We start from the raw sequence: 22,040 nt of genomic DNA on the forward strand, positions 1-22,040 counted from the left end.
AGCGTATTGATGGAGGCTCCCAAGTACTGGATGCACTGGACCGGAGTCGGGACAGACTTGGACATGTTGATGTGCAACCCCAGCTTGTTCAAGAGAACGCACGTCTTCCGGAAGTGTGCTTGAGCTTCCGAGAAGGAGGAGGCCTTGATCAACCAATCGTCCAGGTACGGGTAGACAAACACCTTGTTCTTCCTCAGGTGTGCCGCTACCACTGCCATGCACTTCGAGAACGTCCTGGGCGCAGACTTCAGCCCGAACGGAAGTACTGTGTACTGATAATGATTGGAGCCGACTTGGAATCGCAGGAACTTCCTGTGTTTGTGTGCAATGGGCACGTGGAAGTATGCATCCCGTAGGTCTATGGCGCAAAGCCAGTCCCCTTGTTGCAGTTGAGGATAAATCTGATGCAACGACAGCATGCGAAATTTTTCTCTGCGAATCCACTTGTTTGCCTGTCGCAAGTCCAGAATGGGCCTGAACTCGTTCTTGTCCTTCTTGCGGACCAGAAAGAACCTGGAGTACAGACCTCTTCCTCTTTGAGACAGAGGTACATCTTCTATCGCCCTTTTCTTTAACAGGATATCGGCCTCCGCCTGGAGCTCGCACAGCTGATACTGCGAGCTGACCGGTGGAATCGATGGAGGAGGGCTGGTGAACCGAAGACTGTATCGATTGCAAACAATATTCAGCACCCACTTGTCCTGAGTAATTTTTCTCCACTCTGCCAGAAAAAATTGAACGCTTCCCCCCACCGGAGCGGGTAACGGACGAAGGGGAAGTAACCGCTCAGGGTCGAGACCCGGCCGGGCCCTTGTTCGCGGTAAAGGACTGCTGTCCACCTCTACCCCTCTGATGTTTCTGGAAGGGTCTCCTGAACTGCTGCTGTTGTTGCTGCTGCTGTTGTCCAGAAGACTGCCCTCTTCCTTTCCCCTGCGAGCTGAACCGTCGTTGGAACTGGCGGTAGGGTTTCTTGTCCTTGGGCTTCTCCAAGCCCACAGCCGTCAGGGTTTCTGCCTCGGCCTTCATCCGGGCCATTTCGTCGTCTGCATGTTTCCCGAATAGAGTCCCACCGTAAAACGGCAGATTGGCCACTCGCTGTTGCACCTCCGGCTTCAGTGAGGTAAGCCGGAGCCAAGCATGTCGGCGCTGATTGATCCCGTGGCAGTATCCATGTGCGGCCAACAGGGAGATATCCGCTGCGGCGCTAATGGACTGGTTCGAGACCAACATCCCTTCCTGGACGATTTCCATGAAGTCCTCTTTCCTGTCACGCGGGACAAGGTCCACGAACTGTTCCATGGAATCCCACAGCGCACGGTCGTACCGTCCCAGTAACGCCGAGTCGCTGGAAGCCTTCATAGTCGTGGAAGAAGTCCCACATGCCTTCCTTCCAGCCGAATCAATCCAGCGTCTCTCCTTATCCGGAGGCACGGTGGAGGACGGGGATGTATAATGCAGCTTCCTGGTCGCCGTCACAATCACTGAATCGGGCACTGGCTCCATCCTTAAGAAGGCCGGGTTCGAGTCAGGCGCCCTATACTTCTTCAGAAGCCTGGAGGGAGCAGCTTTCACCACCGCTGGCGCAAGAAAAAGCTCTTCCGCAGGCTCAACCAGTCCTGGCACCAACGGCAGTAGAGGGCGAGACAGGTGTTTCTTGTGCAAAGTCTCGAATATCACGGACGTCATCGGTGTAGGAGCCGACACCGGGATACCCAGCTTCGCAGCCCCCCTCAGGAGAACCTCCTGGAACGTACTGATGTCATCGATGGGAGACACCCTAGTCTCCGGGGAGTCCGACAAAGTCGGTGAATAGGAACGGGTCCTAGAGGTGGAAAGGGACCTGGACCTATGCCTCCTATGGCGATGTCTGGATCTAGTGGAGGACCTGTGCCTGCTCCTAGATCTATCTCTCCTCCTAGAGCGAGACCTCGATCTTCTGGGTCTTGGACGTTCTGCCGGTTTCCCCGGGGCGGACGTCCTGGGCTTAGGAGGCTCCTTAGACTTAGGAGTCTTCTTGGGAGGGGTCGGAAGCCTGGGCAACGAGACCGACCTCGGCGGAACCGGAGGAGGTTTGACCGGCACAGGGGTCTGTGGTCCTGTTGGCAGCGGAGGCAGAGGAGGCAATGGAGGAGGGGTGGGAGCCCTCGGAGGTAGACCTCTTGGCAACGGAGGAGGAGGTGTAACCGACTTCTTTGGAGTATACACCTCCGAATACCCCGATCCTGGTGACCCGCCATCCTTCCCGGACTGAGGGGAGCCCCCCACAGTCCTAGGCCTGTCGACACGACCCCTCGACGTCGAAGAGTGATGTTCAGACGTCGAGCGCGGGTCCCTCGACGTCGAGCGCCCCTTCGGCGTCGACCGTCTCCCATGCGTCGGCGTCGAACGGCTTCTGTGTCTCGACGTCGAACCCGACCATCTCGACGACGATCCTTTATGTCTCGACGGCGACCTCTTGTGCCTGACCGCCTCGGCGGCGACCTCTTCGACCGCCTCGACGGCGACCTCTTCGACCGCCTCGACAGCGACCTCGACGGCGACTTCTTACGCCTCGCCGGAGGCCTCTTATGCTTCGACGGCGACCTCTTCCGCTTCGACGGCGACTGGCATTGCGTTGAGCCTCTTAAGGTGGCATGGTGACTGTGCCCTGTGCCTCTGGAGCAGGCTCAACGATTGGGCACTCTGCACTGGTGCACGCACGGTGATTGGGCGTTGGGCCTTGGGCCTCTTGAGCAGGCACTGCGACTCTGCCCTCTGCCAATGCCTTTTTTTAGTTTTATGTTTTTTAAAACATAAATAAAATGCATTGTCATTTATAATGCGAATAGCTCAAACTCGCGTAAATGCGAGACCTATTGTATTGCAAATGCTTTTTTGTGTGTAAATAAAATGCCAGTTATCTGCCTGTTCTCGTTCGTAACTGCTCATTGGCAGCCATTTCATCCCCCCATGCCCATATTCTTTGCTCCCTGCCCCAACTACTAACTGTCTCTCTCTCTCTCTCTCTCTGTCTCTCTCGCTCTCTGTCTCTCTCTCTCTCTGTCTCTCTCTGTCTCTCTCTCTCTGTCTCTCTCTCTCTCTGTCTCTCTCTCTGTCGGTCTCTCTCTCTGTCGGTCTCTCTCTCTCTCTGTCTCTCTCGGTCTCTCTCTGTCCCCCCCACCCCCCACTGCAATTTGCTACTGGTCAGCTTGATAATCTGCTTTCACATACTTCTGTTTAACCATCTTGGATGGGTTGAGTACAAAAAATGCACAAGCCTTGTCATGTGTGGTGATGCTTACGTCATCATGCAGGGACCACTGTAGCTCTTAATGCTATTAGTTTCTGTTAATGACGAACACCATTTTACTTTCACAAATTCCAGTTTCGAGCAATCTGGCATCAAAGGCACGGGTTCAGACGTGAACATTAATTTGTTGTTACAGTTAATCGAAACTTTAAATTAACATGGAAATTTGGATGGCAAAAATGTGTGGCTCTGTGTGTGTGTGTGGCTCTGTGTGTGTGCGTGGCTCTGTGTGTGTGTGTGTGTGTGGCTCTGTGTGTGTGGCTCTGTGTGTGTGTGGCTCTGTGTGTGTGTGGCTCTGTGTGTGTGTGGTGCTGTGTGTGTGTGTGTGTGTGTGTGTAGCTCGGTCTGTGTGTGTGGCTCTGTGTGTGTGTGGCTCTGTGTGTGTGGCTCTGTGTGTGTGTGTGGCTCTGTGTGGATAGCTTTTTTCGTAGGTGGCTCTATGTGTGGGTGGCTCTGTCTGTGTGTGGGTGGCTCTGTGTAGGTGGCTCTGTATGTGTGTGTGGGTGGCTTTGTGTGTGTGGCTCTGTGTGGGTGTAAATGCAATAGGTCATGCATTTGCGAGCGATTAAGCTATTGGCATTGTAAATGACAATGCCATTTATCTAACGATTAAGCTATTGGCAATGTAAATGACAATGCTATTTATTTATGATTAAAAAAAAAATGTCATGAACAATGCCAATAGCTCTACCTTTAATAATGCCGAGACCATTGCATTGTAAATGCTTGTTATTCTTTGCGGTTTTATACAGCACAAACCTGGCCCAAGGGCACTTTATATTGGCACATGAATACGTTATGCGTTTTTTTTTACGGCATGAGGCGATTAAGTGATTTGCCAAGAATCATAGTATGTTGAGCCAGGATTCAAACCTGGTTCCACGCCTCCAAAGTCAGTAGCTGTAACTGCAATGCCACATCTCGTCCTCCTTCCCCGTAACATATGTAATGTTATGTTATGTGTATTTTTGATATCGGCCTATCACACATGAGAGTATCCTGGCACTTTTGCAGCTGTGTGAGGCTAACCTTGAGGGAGTTTTCAAAGAACCTGGCCTGCAACTTCTTGTGGTATTCAAAAAGAGAGGAGAAGGCTCTAATGTGGTGTGAGAGATTGTTCCACATTTTAGGAGAGATGTATGAGATGGCTCGAATTCATAACCTGCTTTTGTGTATGCATGGAGCGTGTGCTAGTTAGAGTGCAGCTGAGCGGCGGTATCTGGCAGAGTTGGAGGGAATGTTCACAGCAATTTAGGTAGGTTAGGCCTGTGTTGTGTAGTGATGTGTGTGGGTAAGCTACAAAAACAAGGTGATGTATGGAATGCTTAAATTAATCTCAGCCACTGGCAATCGCTCGAGGCCACATCCCTGTTCACCATATTTTCGCCCACCATGCCACCTGAGTTTGGACCCAGCCATATGCAGATCATGGGAACAGTTTAGCCTGAACTGCCAGATCAGGACCTCCCTGAACTGGAACACAAGCAACATAGGACCGGTTTCACCCTAGTAAGAGTTCTTCCACCAGGTATAGCTTAGTTCCAGTGGGACAGTGAGCCCGGGACCCATGTCTGGGCATCCCCGGCGCAAGTAGGGTTTCAAATGCAAAAACAGCAAGGTGACGGATGGAATCCTTGAATTAATCTCCGCCACTGGTAATCACTCAGGCCCATACACTTTGCTGGAGTATTAGGTTTTGTATTTTGTAAAGTGTGCTCCGATCCTTGGGTATATTAGCGTTTGCTGAATTGTAGTCTGTTACTAATTTACAATTTATTGGCACAAAATACAAGTTTCTAGTTCTCACTGTTTATTGGTAGTTTGTCTTGACTGAAGTGAAACATTGCTTACACCCTCGGATGCTGAGAGCTTGAGCGATCTGTGGAACTGGACACCTTAGTCACATATCTGGGTGGCTGTTTTGAAAAATATCAGATTGGTTTTCCTGTCCTGTCCATTTGATGAACCCACTCCTTTTTTCCACGAATCTAGGTCCCACCACCGTGATATCTGAGGGAACCAAGAATATAGTGGAAGCGATGAAGAAACATGGCATCAGAAAAATTCTCGCCTGCATGTCATGTAAGTTCCTGTGGACCCACCGTTGCATTCTGTTTTGTTCAGTAGAGGAAATCTGCTGTAATTTCTTTAGTAATACACAACACATCTGCGACTGAAAACTATTATCAGTTCCCTACACAGGAAGGAAGATATCATTTGATTGTGTTAGAGTTTAGGCTTCTATCATTTGCATTTTGCTGCCCAGATCTGCAAACAACTTTTTTTCAACATTATCAATATAGTTGTATTTTTTAAGAAGTAGCTTATTGTAGTTGTGAACTTTGATTTACCTTCACCTGATAACTTAGTAGGCAGCTCTTCTGACATTTCCAGCTTTCACAAAGACCTGTTGAATTCTCATCCTGCATTTGGTGTACAGTGAAGAAGCAATTTTAACCACAAATTTTCATTTGACCGTGCACCTTACACCATCAACGTTTCCCGTCACATCTTTGACAGCTGGACTATGCCCTAATATTTTCAGTGGTGCAGTCGACGAATGGGGGATAGGGAATGTCTTCGAAGTAGTGGCATTTCTCTGCACGGCGAAGTGAGTTGGTGGGTGCCGCAATATGACTAGAACCTTCAGTCCAACTTGGGGGTTCCACGGTCTCAGTTCCAGACTGACAATCTTTTTAACGTTTGGCCACAAACAGTTTGGGTTTTAGCTTTAGCTGTCCTTTGTAGCGCTAAAGAGTTTAATAGGGGACCAAGGCACATAGCAGATGGTCATACAGTGCCGTCGACTTTACATTATGTTATTGATGTGTATGGATAGTCCAGTTCTACTTCACAATTGTGCATGCATGGGATAATTGCACTACCCTCTGCATTACATGCATTCATTACTTTTCAGCTCATGTGTTGACGTCAATATAATGCAAGCAACATGTGTGAGCTTTTTTTTTTTTTTTTTTTTGCAATCTTATATAGCGCAAACTCGACCCGGAGGTATTGAACCTCTTTACATGAGCACCAGTTACATTGCCCAAGGACGCATTCGTCTTTGGTAGGCACAGGGAGATTAGGTGATTTGCCTTGAATTGCAGGATGTTGAGCCGACTGCGTCACTGCGAGACTCGAACCCAGTTCCCCAAATCCAAAGTCAGCAGCTCTGTCTGGTAGGTCATATCACCTCCCTAAGTTTAGCCACTGCTCGCTTTGTATCGCATCTTCTAGTTGTCCCGGTTTTCTTCTATGTTCAGGTTTCACCCGCTTGCATAGTATTGACTCCTAGGGTCATTTAATTGTTTGATAGTCACAATAAAATTAAAAAATGGGCCATAGTTAAGAAACGAAGAGCTTTACAAGTCTTGCTTTATTAAAGAGTGCTTCCAGAGGCTTGCAGTGTCTGCTGTAGCACACTGGTTTGCAAGGCATAGTGATAATGCTGTATGCAAATGTATGGCTAACAAAAAGATTTGCTCTAGCACTCCTTGGAGAAAATAGCAGCATACCTTACATTGCCTATCAACGTTTCAAAGTGTACAAGAAAACTACATTCAAAGAATGTGGTGTCCTGAAACATGCTCACCAAAGTGAACAGGCTGGGTTGTATCAGTCAAGTTTTGCAGTATGAATCCTTTTCTGATTTCACATGCTGTGCAGGTTCAGTAAATCTTTATTCAAATGAAATAAACATCCTTAAAAGTTTCATAACAATCCATAACCTTTAAAATCACGTAGTATAAAAACAAGTCAAATAAAAGATGATAGATATAGCAGCAGTTAGATAGCATTCATGCAGTAAGGCGATATTAGCAACATAATTACAGATTTTTAGCATACATGTTTAAGCCACGCCCCTAATTACATTTTCCACGCCCCTTTGAGAGACCCCCAGTTTTTTCATCCCACTTAAAGCCCTGGAAAAGGCAACCGTGCTACACGGACAGCAGGAATGTTTCACTGCTTGCTTTTCAGTCAAGGTTTATTTGTATCTACACTCTGGTGACCTCGTGGTGTGTCTAGGGACCAATAGGCGACAAGCTAGTGTCTTTGTTGTTACTTTTGTGTGTCCAATTCCGAAAAAGACAAAACGCAAAATAAGCAAATGCTGCAGTTTTTGTTTTCGGCTGCTGTGTTCTTGAAAATGAAGCAGTGTCAGCACATGCATCGGCTTCGCATAAGAAGGGGAGTTTGGAATCACCGAGCAGTGACAGAGTGAGCAAAAGGGACTCAGCGATATTTTGTGGCAGGCTGGTAGGGCCGGGGTGGAGTCAGGCAGATATTAGTCTGAGCATCTAAATGGTAGTGCCTGCAATGCCTGCTTGTAGGAAGGGATCGTTCAGGCCACAGATATGCTGATATTCAAGGGTGCTTGTGCCAGTGTCCACTTCCACAGGCCAAGAGAAGAACGGGGGGGGTGCATGCCCAGCGAGGCCAGGACACGCATCACAAAGACGCATCTCTTTCCTTCTTTAATGCAATGCCTGCTTGTAGGAAGGGGTTGTTCAGGCCACAGATATTGTGATATTCAAGGGTGCTTGTGCCAGTGTCCACTTCCACAGGCCAAGAGAAGAACGGGGGGGGGGAGGTGCATGCCCAGCGAGGCCAGGACATGCATCACAAAGACGCATCTCTTTCCTTCTTTAATGCACACTGATTTTAATAAGTATCTCTGGCCCCTCTCCCGAAAGGGGTTGGAGAAACTGCTGCCAGGACAGGCCCGGTAGTCGAGCTGGACACGGTTTTTAATCCTGCCTTCCACTCTCCACCGCATAGTGTGATCCTGGGCCAGGCGCTGCATGATGAATTAGGGAACGAGCTGCTGCAGGACAGGCAAAGGGCAGTTGGGGTGGGGAGAAGGGGGAGGGCTGCAGCAGACGGGGAGCGGTTACGGATGCAACAGTCATAGAGCCAGTAAATGCATCAATAGGAGACATTAGATCCCGCTACCAAATGTGGCATACGCACGAGTAAGGGGAAAGGGCACTGGGCTGCAGGTGCATGCTTATCTGAGCCTGTCCGTGCTGCAGGGATACATACGATTCTTACTAAGCTGAACACTAGCCTATGTGTACTTGTCCCCGAACTCTCTTAAAAGTGAAACAAAGAGCCCTGATGCAGATTCACAATACCATTTATCTGTGCCCGGCGCCCAGCACTAACTCGGCTTCCCACCTTTTTAAACGGCAGAACATATCCTGCCAACTCTGTCCTGACCACGCAAACTCACCAGCTTGCACTGCCCGGGCTCTCTGTCCGCGGCACTGGAGAAAGCCTCACACTTTGTTTCTGGTTTGTCAATCCTCGGAAACCGTGAAAACAAGCACCAGCTGCGCCAAGAGAGCGAACTGCAAGCAGCGGGAGGGGGCGGGCACAAACACTCGGACAGCGGGAGGGCGGCGGGAAAAAGACACGGCACATTGGGGAGGGGAGGACAAAAGGGGAGAGGTAAAATAAAACAAACACAGACCGTGTGTAAGGCAGACGCACGGTCCTAAACGGGCTAGCTGACAACAACACAAAAATAAAATGGCGGCCGCAACTCCGAAAATTTTCGGATTCGGGGGCGTGTTTTGTTATTCTGAGTGACGTTTGACGTCACAGGACGAAAGAACACCAAAAACACGCCCCCGAATCCGAAAGAGACGGAGCTTGTTTCGAGTGACACCTCTCTCCTCCAATGGCTCGCCTCCGTTTAGGAAGCCAGCCAATGGAGGAGAGGCAGAGGAGAGAGGCGGGTTAAACTGCCCTACTGAAAATCATTAAATCTCTGACTTCCGGCTGGCAAGCCAGCCTTCGGTCTGAGACCTAAAAAGTGCATGTGCTGCTCAGGTGGTTAGTGCCAACAGAAAGAGTCAAAATCTGTTGCACTTCGGACCGCACACCATAATGTGTGAATTTGTAAAGTTCGTTTGTAATCTAATGCGGCCATAAAATCCACAAAAGCAAGCACCAGGAGACGTAAAGCCTTTGGCGTATGTGCCATAAGCACTGCGTCGTCCGCATATAAAAATATGGTAGCAGCATGCCTTTAACTTTAGTTACATCGAAGGTGATAGTTGGTAAAAACTGGTGAAGCTCATAAATTTATCAAATAAATTAAAGAGGTGCTAGCACGCACCCGTCTTATGCCATGGCAAAAATCTATGTCACCATATACCTCTCCCTAAGTGCTGATTCTAATTCTCGCCTTCAAATCTTTGGGCAAATAAGCCAGAAAGTGCACTACAGCTTCATCCAGCCCACGAGAAATTAGCATTTGCTATAGCTTGGAGCGGTTGACACAGTCAAATGCTGAGGTCAAGTCCATAAATGCCAAATAAAGGGGAATTTGTTTAGCAATTGTGTATTTGCCAAGTACTAGATTCAAATTTAAACATATCTCGATCATCCCTACTTCACTTCTGAACAAATGCTGACATGGATATAGAACTCGCTCAGCTTGAATCCACTCCTTAATTTTGATATATATTAACCCTCCTAGGATATTGACTGTAGTGCCGTTCAATTAAATGGGCCTGTAACATCCATATTGAGACCGGTCACCTTTTTGAAATATAGGTACTATGATAGATGTAGACAGTAAAGCTGGCACGGGGAATGGACAAGATTATTAATAACATCAGTCCGTAATGGAGCCCAGAAATCAGTATTTCATTTTATCAGATCGATTTGGACACCATAAGGGCCCGGCACCTTGTTACTAACGCTCTGCTGCATGGCATCCTCTACTTCACATAAGATTATCTGAAAACCTGTCTAGTTGTTAGTATTTATTAAAGATACAACATCTGAAGCTGAAGGGGAAGCTGTATACATTTTGGCAAAGTGGGCCTCCCAAGTCATACTGGCAATATGGCAAGTGATCAAAGACAGAGACTGATTTTTACGTCGCATATCCGAAATAAACCGAAAGGATTTACTATTTTTCATAGAGACTGCCCATACTAGCTTGTCCGACTGCTGTGCTAATACTTTCATCCAACATTTAGAGGTGGCCTGTTTATATTGTTTACGTAAGATGGCCACAGCTGAGTGGTCCCTGAGTTTGGTTACAAAAGCCCATTACAACATGGGATTTGCAGCTGAGCAATCATAGTTAAAGCATCTAGGAGAACTAGCTACAGAGTGGAGACGCTTTAGAAGAGCTTTCCTGATATTTAAGCATAAATCATTAGATGCTTCAACAACCTGATGATCAACATCCTTTTCAACCATACGAGCTTCCACCTGCTCTATGTTCTCCTTGACTAATGAATTAGAAAATGTGGCCGGTACGTGCAATCTCCACATCAATCTTACATTATCTGTTGATGGCTGAAGGTTACTTGCTCCTTAATCTACTATAAATTTCTCCTTTGGAGCTATTGAGAAGTCCACCTCTGTAGGGTTGTGATCACCATAATTTGAAGCAATTACCGTTCCATATGAGGTTGCGTGTGATAAAAATATAATCTATTGTGAAGGGGCTGCCTCTGCCCCTATAAGTAGGTAGAGCAAAATCATTTGTACCTGCTACCTCCATTACATTTACTAAATCACTAGGGATAAGGTAGGACACCAGCTCCTGCCTACTGGGGTCAATATTTACAGGACATATGTCAATGCAAGTTGAGTTATGTTTGGGGCAGTCTCACATTAAAACTTCCTGCCTGGGAAAGGTAAACTGACTGACCTTTGTTCGTAATTTCATCTGACAATATATGAATGTAGTCGAACAATACAAGGAATATGAAGAAGGCAACAGTCCTCCCAATATTTGTGCCCGTTGAGAACTGTGACACTAACAAAACAGTGGAGGAGAATTACACAATTTATTGCGATAATATAACCACCAGGTTGGAGCAAATTGCCCCAGTTAAAAACCATAAGAGACTTGGCAGACCGTCAGCCCTGTGGTTTAATGAGAAACTTAGAACTCTGAAACTTGGCTGCAAGTAAGCAGAAAGGAAATGGCGTAGAGCTTACATGGAGGGGGACAAAATTTCCCAGAGGATAGCCATTATGGAATATAGGAAAGAAATTCGGGTAGCTAAAACAGAGTATTTTGCAAACTCCATCCTGAAGGCACAAAACGGTACCAAGGATGTGTTTAGGATTGTAGATACTTTGATTAACCCAGAATGCTCAAATAATGAGACTGTGCCTAGTCAGGGATTATGTGACAGACTGGCAATCTTCTTTGAGGACAAGATTAATAACATCCTTAACGGGTTACACTTGGGCAACATGCCCAAAGAGCCACTCTCTGCTAATCGAGCAGAGGGGGAGAAATTATACCCCCTAGATCATTTTGATATGCTCTCCGCGGACGACTTTGAAAAAATGGCCATGGGAGTATCCTCAGGATGGCCTCTAGATCCATTGCCACATAAAATACGGAAGGGGCTGGCTCCTGAGCTCTTTCCGGACCTACGGAAAATTTGTAATCAATCTATGATGAATGGCTCGTGCCGGCCTGCAGGAAACAGGCGTCTGTAACACCCCTGCTGAAAAAAGCGACACTTGATCCAGCCTGTTAAAAAAATTATAGACCAATTTCCCTCCTGCCATATCCAGTGAAAATTCTGGAACGTGTGGTTAGTAGAGCGCTCTCCCAGTTCTTACAAAGAAATAATATTCTGGACAAAGTACAATTTGGCTTTCGCCTAGGTCATGGGACAGAGACTGCCCTGGTGACCGTCATGGACGATCTACGGATGCGAGTAGACAGGGGACAGTCGGCCATATTGGTTCTCCTCTGAGAAAACAGAGATTTTGTATAGTGCAGTAGGGAGAATTCCCTCTCCACTTCAGATGAACTTTTGGCCAACCTCTTCCAGTGTCTCTCTGGCTCCCAGTAATGCTGTGCGCAACCTGGGAGTCATGTTTGATAACAAACTGACACTGGAGAAACATGTCAATAAGACAGTTGGAACTTGCTTCAGTCTGATTAGAGCATTCCGGAAAATCTTTCCGTTGTTCGCCTTGGAGGTTAGAACGTTGATAGTCCGGAGTACTATTCTTAGCAGTGTGGACTACTGCAATGCTTTGCTCTTAGATTCTCCGCAATATCTGATTGATAGATTGCAGAGAATACAGACCATGGCTGCAAAATTAGCATTAGGGCGATCACGCTGCCCCTCTGCCTCCCTGGCACTCTCTGATTTGCAATGGCTGCCAGTCCTGCAGAGAGTACAATTCAAGGCCCTATGCATAATGTTTAGGGCCCTGCATGGACAGGGACCCAAACTTCTACAGGAAAAATGTATCTGGTATGTTAGTTAGTGTCTCCAATCGACCGTGGTGAGGGACTCTGAACACTGAAAACCATCAACCACAGAAGGTAAAATGTCCTAGATCTCTTGGAACATAAAAACATCATGTCCCTTTATAAAGGATAACCATTCAGGCAGACTAATCTTCTAACGAAGCCCTGCAATATTCCAACTTTATATTCTCAACAGGGTGGCTCATAAATCAACACGAGCATCAGTAAAGCAGGTAACAATGGATTGGGATAGAAACTCAACATTGTTAAATGATAATCCCTGTTGAGCTGGTGTCTCCCCTAAAAGTCATTCTATGCCCTCGAAATCCCTCTGAGTTGCAAAACTTTTTGCACAGGTAAACGGGGGTACCTGTTTTAGGGGGCCATAGGTGCGTGGGTAGGCTGGTGCCTGTAAAAATATCTTAGGGGGAATGCAGTAACCCTAGACTCAGTGTGGTAACTATCTTCCTTCCCTCCCAACATGTTACGAACACAAGAAGAAACCAGGAAATGTATTTCAATTTAATCTCCCTTGGTGTTTTTTGAGACTGGCCCACCCAGCTCTCCCTTCTCGCCAAGATGATCCAATTACAGTCCCTTGCATTAAATTGTTTATGCTGGATCAACCAGCGAACAGTTCTATTACAGAGCTGGACCCATGTTTCACGTTACTTGGATCTGAATATGTATCGCGAAGAGTAGGAAGTATGGACAGGCCGCTAGTGGTAAACTCAGTAAGTCCTTATTTGGGATAGGATCTTGCCCAAGGGCTCCACTGGTGATTATGTTTTGCTCTTTGGGGCTAATGCATACTGTTGCGGCTTGCTCAATAATGTTCATAGCCATTCGCTGAAGGGCACCCACCGACTTCACATACATTACGAGTGTCATCTAGAGCCATTGCAGAGCTCTCAGCCATTTCTTGGGAGTTACTGATCCCAGAGTGTTAGGAAGTAGTTTGTACCTGTAATAGAAGGACTGCTTCTATCAGTGCTGACAGTTTGTTGATTAGGCAGACCTGATATAAGACTCTCAATACGGTCAAGTCAGTCGAATATTGGTTTCAACTTCTCCAGAATAGTTCTGAGTTTCATACTTAGATCAGCACAATGTAGAGAATGCAGGGGCATATGGCATGCATCTGGGTTAACTGAGATTGAGTTTGGGGTGTAATCCACAGCAAGATTTGGCCGTGTTGACTTTGTTGGTGGGATGGTTGATTACGTTTAGCGGTGAAATCCTTCCCTGTGGGCCTTTTTGTCTTTACAGCTGGCCCTTGGCGAGTCTGAGCTGTGGTCTGGATAATGGGTGGACTAAACAGCTCAGAAGCATTTTCCGTACTGTCAACTGATTCCTCATAGTCACTGGTCAGAGCAGATGGTTGTGTTAATTCAGCTCCTGATTCAGGAGGCCCTGGAATGCTGTCATTTAGATTAATGCAATCTCCTGTATTACTTAAGAGTGGGCCTGGTTCTAAGGAAAGTCTGTGCTCCGCAAGTACAATCTCGTTTGAGAACATCCATACTGCCCACCTCCAGCATACTACCAATGGTAACTGTTGGCCAAGAAACAGCGACAGTGCTAGACATTTTACGCATACTCATAAATTCAGTGAATACATGGACTCTCACCTGCTGTCTAAAGAAGAACAACCACTACAGGAACCAGCAAAATGAGGCCTCAAAAGGAGTGGGCCCAGCCGCAGATGGGCATGCGCCTGGGCGCGTCCGTAATGCGGGACTACTTAGGTGCTCTTAAGCGCATCACTCCCGGGCGCTGCATGGCCTCACTGGCATCTGGGGACCTAATCCCACCCTAGACTCACAGAGCAGTTCATAATGCGTGCAGGTAAGCAACCACTCAGACGACCCGTGCTGCTGGACTCCTTAGGCTCTTAAGCGCATACCTCCTGGGCCCCACCTGGCCTCACTGGCATCTGGGGATGTAGTCTCACCCGAGACCAACACAACAGTTCACAAAGCGGACAGGGAACCGCTTAGACAACCCTCACATACTCTGTATTATTCCGCCATCTAGTGGTTGGGTCCAGAATTGACGTGTTGTCGACCACCATTTGGTGGTATGTCCGTCCCATGTGTGACGTCAGACTGCACCCCAAATGTTCCTGTACCTAGACGCCATTTTCAGATTCTTTTTTCTGCCTTTTGGTCTGAAGCAACAGAGGAGCTCTGAAAGTTTTCTACACAAATCAAACATTCTTTTTAAAAATCAAATAATTCGCCAAAGACCGCTAGAGGGAAGTTGACAAGAAAAGGGAGTCCTTCTCTCTTCCACTCAACGGGGGACCCTGTGAGTACCAGCCACATGGTCGGAGAATGAAGGCAGGTAGGGGTCAGGAAACCCCTCCTCCCCTTTAAATTCAGCTTAAACTGCTAAAACAATGATTGCCCAGAGAGACCCCTAGGGAGTCTGCAATCTCTGTCTCCCAAAAGGCCACCGAGGTGAGGACTGCGAGGCGTGCGCTGTGTTCTTACCCAAAACACTAAAGGTACGTCGAAGACAGAGGCTGGAACACTACACCAGCATGGCCAGCACTCAGAAGACCTCGGCCTGTCCAGCGACGACCACAAGAACATCAAAGAAGCCGAGACATCGCATGGAGGGGAGTCTGACATGGGAATCGAAGCTGGCGATGCTGAGAAAAAACAAGCAGCGAAGGATACTGAAAAAAAGAAGTCTAAGGTAACAAGACACTGCTGAAACCCTTGGCGATTCCATCTGCTCAAGAGGGAGCGAGGGAGGAGATCAAAGATCCAGAGACTGTAGACCTGTTGACGCAGAGAACTTTGTCGATGTTGAACAGAAAGCTCTCGAGGTGAACAATGAGAAGGCTCAAGGCCGAAATGGTTGCACTCCTGCAAAGGAGTTCAACGACTCCTTGAAGGATCTCTGCCAAGCCTTCGATGTCTATGGAGGATGAGCAGGCTGCCTTGGAGGCCCCTGTGAAACCCAAACCTCACGAAGAGGAACAGGAAGAGTTCTACGAACTCTAGGAGGCCGAAGAGGCAGCAGTCTTCGAGGAAGAATCCTGCCACGAACTCAACACCCAGTCCCCAGAACAAAGTGTGGACAACTACCCTTCAAGGAAATCACCACCAACAACCATCCCTCTACAACAGCCTCCTAAAGAGCACTGCAAAGCCTTATGGGGTCCAATTAGAGGAGGAAAGAGGAGAGTAATGTTTTCCCCTTGAAACCTTAATGCCATCAAACAAGGGGAACTTTTATTTGCCCATGCTCCCCAGCATATTGGACTAGGGGAAGATGGCATTTTGTGAACCAGTCACTGCAACCGCTGTTACACCCAGAGCAGAGAAGAAATACGAGCCATCTACTCAAGATTCCAAATACATCCAGTGAAAGACGCTCCTGCGGATTCAGTCATTATTGCAACCACCATAGGAGAAACAATGCCCATACCTCCACAGGCCCATTGACTAGATAGGAAAGCAGTCGACTTGACCTGATGGGAAGGAAAATAGGGAGGCGGCAACCCAGTAGCAGATTGCCATCTCAAACGCCCTGTTGAACAGGTACGGACATCAGCAATGGGATGATATGGAGTCCCTTATGCAACGCCTCCCAGAGGAGTACAAAAAGAGTGTCAAGGCAGTGATGCAAAAGGGAAGAAACAATGCAAACACCTGCCTGAAATCAGCCTTGGACGACGCAGACACTGCCAGAAGGCAGACGTGCACAGGCACTACACTAATAAATCATGCTTGGCTCATAGTTTCTGGGTTTAAGCCAAAGGTAAAAGCATCTATAATTAGCATGCAGTTCGCTGGAGTGGCCCTGTTTGGACAAGTAGTAGATGAGTTCCTACAGCAACTCAAAAAAGATAACTAGATGGCAAAGACAATGGGGGCACTACAATTCAGGTGTTCCTTTAGAAGAGGGGGAACAGTATCCCGAAGGCCAACTGGCAGTGCTCCATTTACAGCGGGCCATCCGCAACATCAGGCACTGTGCTGCTCACAGCAAGCCACTCAACAAACCTCTTACCAACAGTGACAACACCCTGGTAGGCAAGTAAGGAGAAGAGGCCAAACCCCCAGTGGGTAAGAAACAATAGCCAAGTGACTTGTCCAACAACAACACATGTCACCACAAAACACCAGTGGACGGCAGAATAGGATATTACCCACAGTAGTGGGAAAGAATCAACTCCAACATTTGTATTTTTGACACGATACGTCACAGAGACTGCATAGAATTAATCAAAGAGGTTTCAAGGACAAGAAATCATACCACTTTTGAAAAGAAGTCCTGGAACAATTACAAAAGAAGGACATAGAAAGAGTGCCAACAAGGGAAGCAAACAAAGGAAACCATTCTCCCTATTTCCTGACCCCAAGATCTAACTCCAGGACCAATCCTGGACCTCAGATTCTTTTTTTTTTTTGAAAACCTTTATTGGAGAATATCGGCAAACAAATACGGGCCTACAACCCAGAGGCCGGCCTCGAAATCGATTAAAGCACAGTAGCGAGCAATCGGGCAACTCAGCAGCATATCAAAGCAAACAAGATTAATCCAAGTTACACTGTAATTAGTTGCGCTGCCGAGAGGTAGGAGAATTGAAGGTTTAATTTAAAAGTTTTTTAAAACGAAGTCCAAAGTAGTAGGAGCCAAAAAGGATCAAAGTCCAAACAATCCGCACCAGGACCGAGATGGGCGACAGTATTCAGAAAAATTCACGATCATTATCTATTAAACAAAAGGCTGGAGGAGAGTAGCACAGGAGAAAGGACGAGCAAACATTCTGGTATACCCCAGCCACGACCCACCACGCACCAATCCACCCCTTGACCCGAAGAAAGAAGAGAAGAAAAGAATTAAAAAAAAGAAGAAGAAAATTAAGGCCCATAGTAACTGAAACCAACAAGGAAAGAACACCCCCCACCCTACACGCATGCAGAGGCTACGGCCTACCCCCCCCTAGCAGGTGTCTGTCGCCCCAAGAGTACCCGAAATGTAGGAGCAAGAGAAAGAAGGAAAAGAAATCACAAAAGACCGGAGGAGGGCCAGGAAAATGACCAAAACAATCAGCACTTTTACCCTCGGCCACCATTCCCCGTACCCCGAACCAACACCCGACCAACATGCAGATCCCACAATGGTCCATTACAGTCCCAACAATGCATACAACCGGATGCAGCAAAAAGGGAAAAACATCCTCAACCTTGTCCCTTTCGATCCAGTATGTCGACGGAGTACAGTTCTAAAGCAGCCATCTTGGACGGAGAAGACAAAAGAAAGTTCCACTGCAGAGCACAATGCCATCCACCAAAGTCCGTCCACCTCAGAGCCAAACGGCGAACGTCCAACCAAGAAGGGGCAATGCACAATCGAAATGTTTGAAGGGCAGCCGGCCAAAACCGCAGGAGCAACTCCAAGATGGGCCAGGGAGACCCGCGATGAAGCCCCGAAACAGCCGTGTGGCGAGGCGTCCAGACACAAACCTCTTGCCTCTGCCGAGGACCAAGATCTCCATACATCTCCGCATCAATACTGGGTAGTACGGCAGCAACCACATCTCTCTTCTCCAGCACCGTTAAGTACATCTGAGCAGACTGGTAGTCGCATAAAAACACAGGGTGTGGCGAGGTGTACCGCACCTGGAGCTCAGCATGATCATCCGAGGGCACTGCAAGCACAGAGATATCCAGTCGGCATTCCAGGTCCAAGGCCATGTCACGCACAGCTACATGTAGATCACCCAGGGCATACATAACATCAGCAATCCTGAGGGATGCCGCAGGATAAGAGGGCGCTGCCGTCTCGCGCACCCTGGGCGCGGGGTCACACCGTATCCCTCGAGACTGGTCGCCGTCGGCCATCACATCAGCAGCCCACCAGTAGCCGATCCGCAAATCACTGCCACTCCAGGGGGTACAGTAGCGGGACGGACCCCTTCGCCTGTCACCCGGCGACAATGCAGCGCAAACCGCTATGGGTACCCCAAATGGCCGCCGGGGGTAGAGAGTCCCAGATGCAGAGCGCCCAGGTCAAAATGGCAGCCGTCTCAGTGCTGGAGAACAAGAAGACGCTCCGAGCCGTCCACAAGCCGAAAAGAGGGTAGAATATATCTTCTACGGCGGAGACACAAGTCGAGAATGAAGGCGTGCAGGACAGGGCGGCTCGCTGTAGCAAGGAAAACAATGCGGCAATAGCAAACCGTCAGCCGACCCCGTCCTGCTACAATGTCAGCCGCTGTTGCAACTTGGGACGGCAGCCTCCGGAGAACAAAGACCCGGCCTCGGCAATGCAGCACTGAAACAAAGACCGGGACACCTCGCCGCCTCTGACAGCTGGATCGTGCCGGGGAGCACACCGCTGGACTCAGGAGCGCTTCACGGTTCCGGGACGCCGACAAGCGGGCAGGATAACATGCAGGATCAGCAGCGTTTCGGGAGAAGAACGAGAGGGTCGGCGGAGCCGAGGGATCAGGCGGCCATCATGGTCGCGGGTAGGCTCCTCCAGCGGACCTCAGATTCTTAAACAAATTCATTTGTGCACAATACGTCAAGACGACGACACTTCAAGGAGTAATTCCACTCCTAAGAAAGGGGGATTACATGGCAACCTTAGATCTAAAGGATGCTTACCTACGCACACCTATCAAACAAACACAAAAAATACTTCAGATTTGTATTGGACAAGGTGCACTACCGGTTCACAGTGCTACCATTCAGCATAAAATCAGCCCCATGGGTCTTCACAAAGTGCATCGTAGCATTAGCAGCACATCTTAGAAGATAAATATCCATGCCTAGCCATACTTGGACAATTGGTTAGTATAGGCACAATCAAAACAAAAATGCCAAAAAGACCTTCAAAAAGTGATCACTAAACTGCAACCACTGGGCTTCACCACAGTAAGTCGTCACTACAATGAGAATAGGTAAAGGTGTTCTTGGAAGAAACCCTAAACTCAAGGTCAGCACAAGCATACCTAGTATCAAAGAGAGCAAAGAGGATCACAGAGCAGACTCACCTCTACCAGTGGGGTCGGTCTCTGACAGTGAGGACTGTCATGAAGCTAATGGGCATTATCACATTATACATACCACTCATAATACATATAAGACTGCACATGCATCCCCTCCAGGAATGGATCTACAACAAACGGTCACAAGCCAAGGGAAGTTGGTAGGATCTAGTGGTTGTCACAGCAAGGATTCAAAAGGAGATACAATGGTGGAAATCCAAAAACGTGACCATAGGGAAACCATTCAAAACACCAACTCCAACTGTGACCATCACGACGGATGAATCCCACAAAGATTGGGGAGCACACACTGGCAACCTGAAAGTGACAGTGGAACAACACAGATGCGCTGAAACACATCAACTACCTGGACATGAAGACAGTTTCCCTAACCCTGAAGGCTTTCCAAGCACCCATAATAGGCAAGAACGTACTAATGCAAACAGACAACACAACAAACAAGTTTAATCTCAACAAACAGGGAGGCACAAAATCGTTCACCCTACGCAAACTAGCCCAAGATATATGGAATGGGCAGTATGAAGGAAGATCACACCACTAACTGTCCACCTACCAGAGATACAGAACATGGAGGCAGACAAACTAAACAGACAAGAAAGCAGCTCCCACGAGTGGTCACTAAAACAAAAAACACTGGAGAAAATAATTAATGTCTGGGGGAGGCCAACAATAAACCTGTTCGGAACAGCCAAAAACTCAAAATGCCAACACTTCGCCTCCCGGTATCAACCCACCAGTCATAAGGGAATGCCTGTCAGTAAACTGGTCAGGGAGATTTGCATATGCTTTTCCTTCGGTTCCCCTGATACCAAAGGTGCTGGAAGAAGCCAGACAACAAGGGACAAACCTCATCCTCAAAGCTCCACAGTGGGCCTGACAGACACGGTACTCAGACCTAATAAAGATGTTCAGGGGACAAACAAATGTTAGCAATCAAAGTGGAACAGGATCTGCTAACAATGCAGGAGGGTCAAGTATACCACCCAGAGCCAGAATCTCTCAGCCCAACGGCCTGGCATCTGAATACCTAGAATTCAGGAATCTGAAACTACTGCCCAGGACAATGGAAATCCTTAAATAGGCAAGAAAAGCTACCACCAGAAAATGTTATGCTGCAAAATGGAACAGATACATTCAATGGTGCACAAAGAACTGAAATATGGGGACAAGGACAAAACAGGAAACTGTATTGACTTAACCTCACTCACCTGTTAGACACCAGGTTCGCCTATTCATCCTTAAAGTTACACCTCACAGCAATATAAGCCTACACCTGGGGCATTTCACTTAACAGCTTCTTCATGTCACCAGTGGCAGAAGAGAATATTTGAAGGAAATAAAAGCATTGCACCACCAAGATCAGTTCCAGCACCATTATGGATCTTAAACACCATGCTAACACAGTTAATGACAAAGCCATTTGAACCCATGCACAAGACAGATCTCGAATCACTCGCACACAAAACAGTGTTTTTAATTGGCAGTCACCACAGAGAGTGAGCGAGCTACAAGAACTAATAATATAGGAACCATACCTACAAATACACAAGGAAAAGTTAGTTCTCATAACTAACTCACAGTTTTTACCCAAGGTGGTGACCCACTTTCATGTCAATCGAGGCATTCAGCACCAGTTTTCTTCAAAGAACCAAAGACCCAGCCAGAAAGAGCCCTACATACGTTGGATGTAAGGAGGACTTTGATGTAATATCTGCAAGAAACCAAGAAGTTTCGTAAAGGGAACCAGTTGTTTGTCTCCTTTGCCAAGGGTTCCCCAGTAACTAAAGGAACAATCTCAAGATGGATCTTGGAAACAATATAGACTTGTTGTTCTAGGGCAGAGAGGATACTCCCACATGTCAAATAGCCCACTCAACAAGGAAAAAGGCCGCAATACTAGCATTCTTGGCAAATGTACCCATGGACGCAATCTGCACAGCAGAGACATGGGCGTCACCATATACCTTTTCAAAGCATTATTGTGTGGACATTCAATGACAAAATGACAAAAGATGCACAGGTTGTACAGAATGTAACACCCGTTGGCTAACACTTCCTCATTTCACCCCAAGCAACCCATGAAAAGGAATACCGCTACATAATCTAATGCACAGCATGTGAATCCAGATAAGGATTCATGCTTCAAAACGAAATGGCTACTTACCTATTGAAGTAGTTTTGCAGCTTGAAGAGTTTTCTGGACTCTCATGTGACCTACCCACCTCCCCGGAAATGGTAGATGATGCAACCAGGTAGAGAAGAAAAGAACAAGAAGGAAGTATGCCAGAAAAGAACGAAAAAAGAATCCAAAGATGGTGCACAGGAACATCCAGGGCAGCGTCTGACATCACACAGGGGATGGACATACCACCAATGGTGGTCGGCAATGCCCACAGAAAACAAAATGGGACAATTCCGGGCCTAGCCACTAGATGACGGAATAATGCACAGCATGT

General features: G+C 47.5%; 1 protein-coding gene across 1 annotated transcript in view; it reads left to right on the top strand.

Annotated features, from left to right (window-relative positions):
- The window catches only part of LOC144781675 (flavin reductase (NADPH)-like), a 99,865-nt gene that overhangs the window by 38,750 nt on the left and 39,075 nt on the right, over positions 1–22,040 (top strand). Inside the window, exon 3 of the mRNA XM_078660649.1 lies at positions 5,282–5,371. Within this exon, the coding sequence (XP_078516775.1) occupies positions 5,282–5,371 (90 nt within the window). The remainder of the gene's footprint in view (positions 1–5,281; positions 5,372–22,040) is intronic.

This window comes from Lissotriton helveticus, chromosome 9 (genome assembly GCF_964261635.1).
Source record: "Lissotriton helveticus chromosome 9, aLisHel1.1, whole genome shotgun sequence".
NCBI lineage: Eukaryota > Metazoa > Chordata > Amphibia > Caudata > Salamandridae > Lissotriton > Lissotriton helveticus.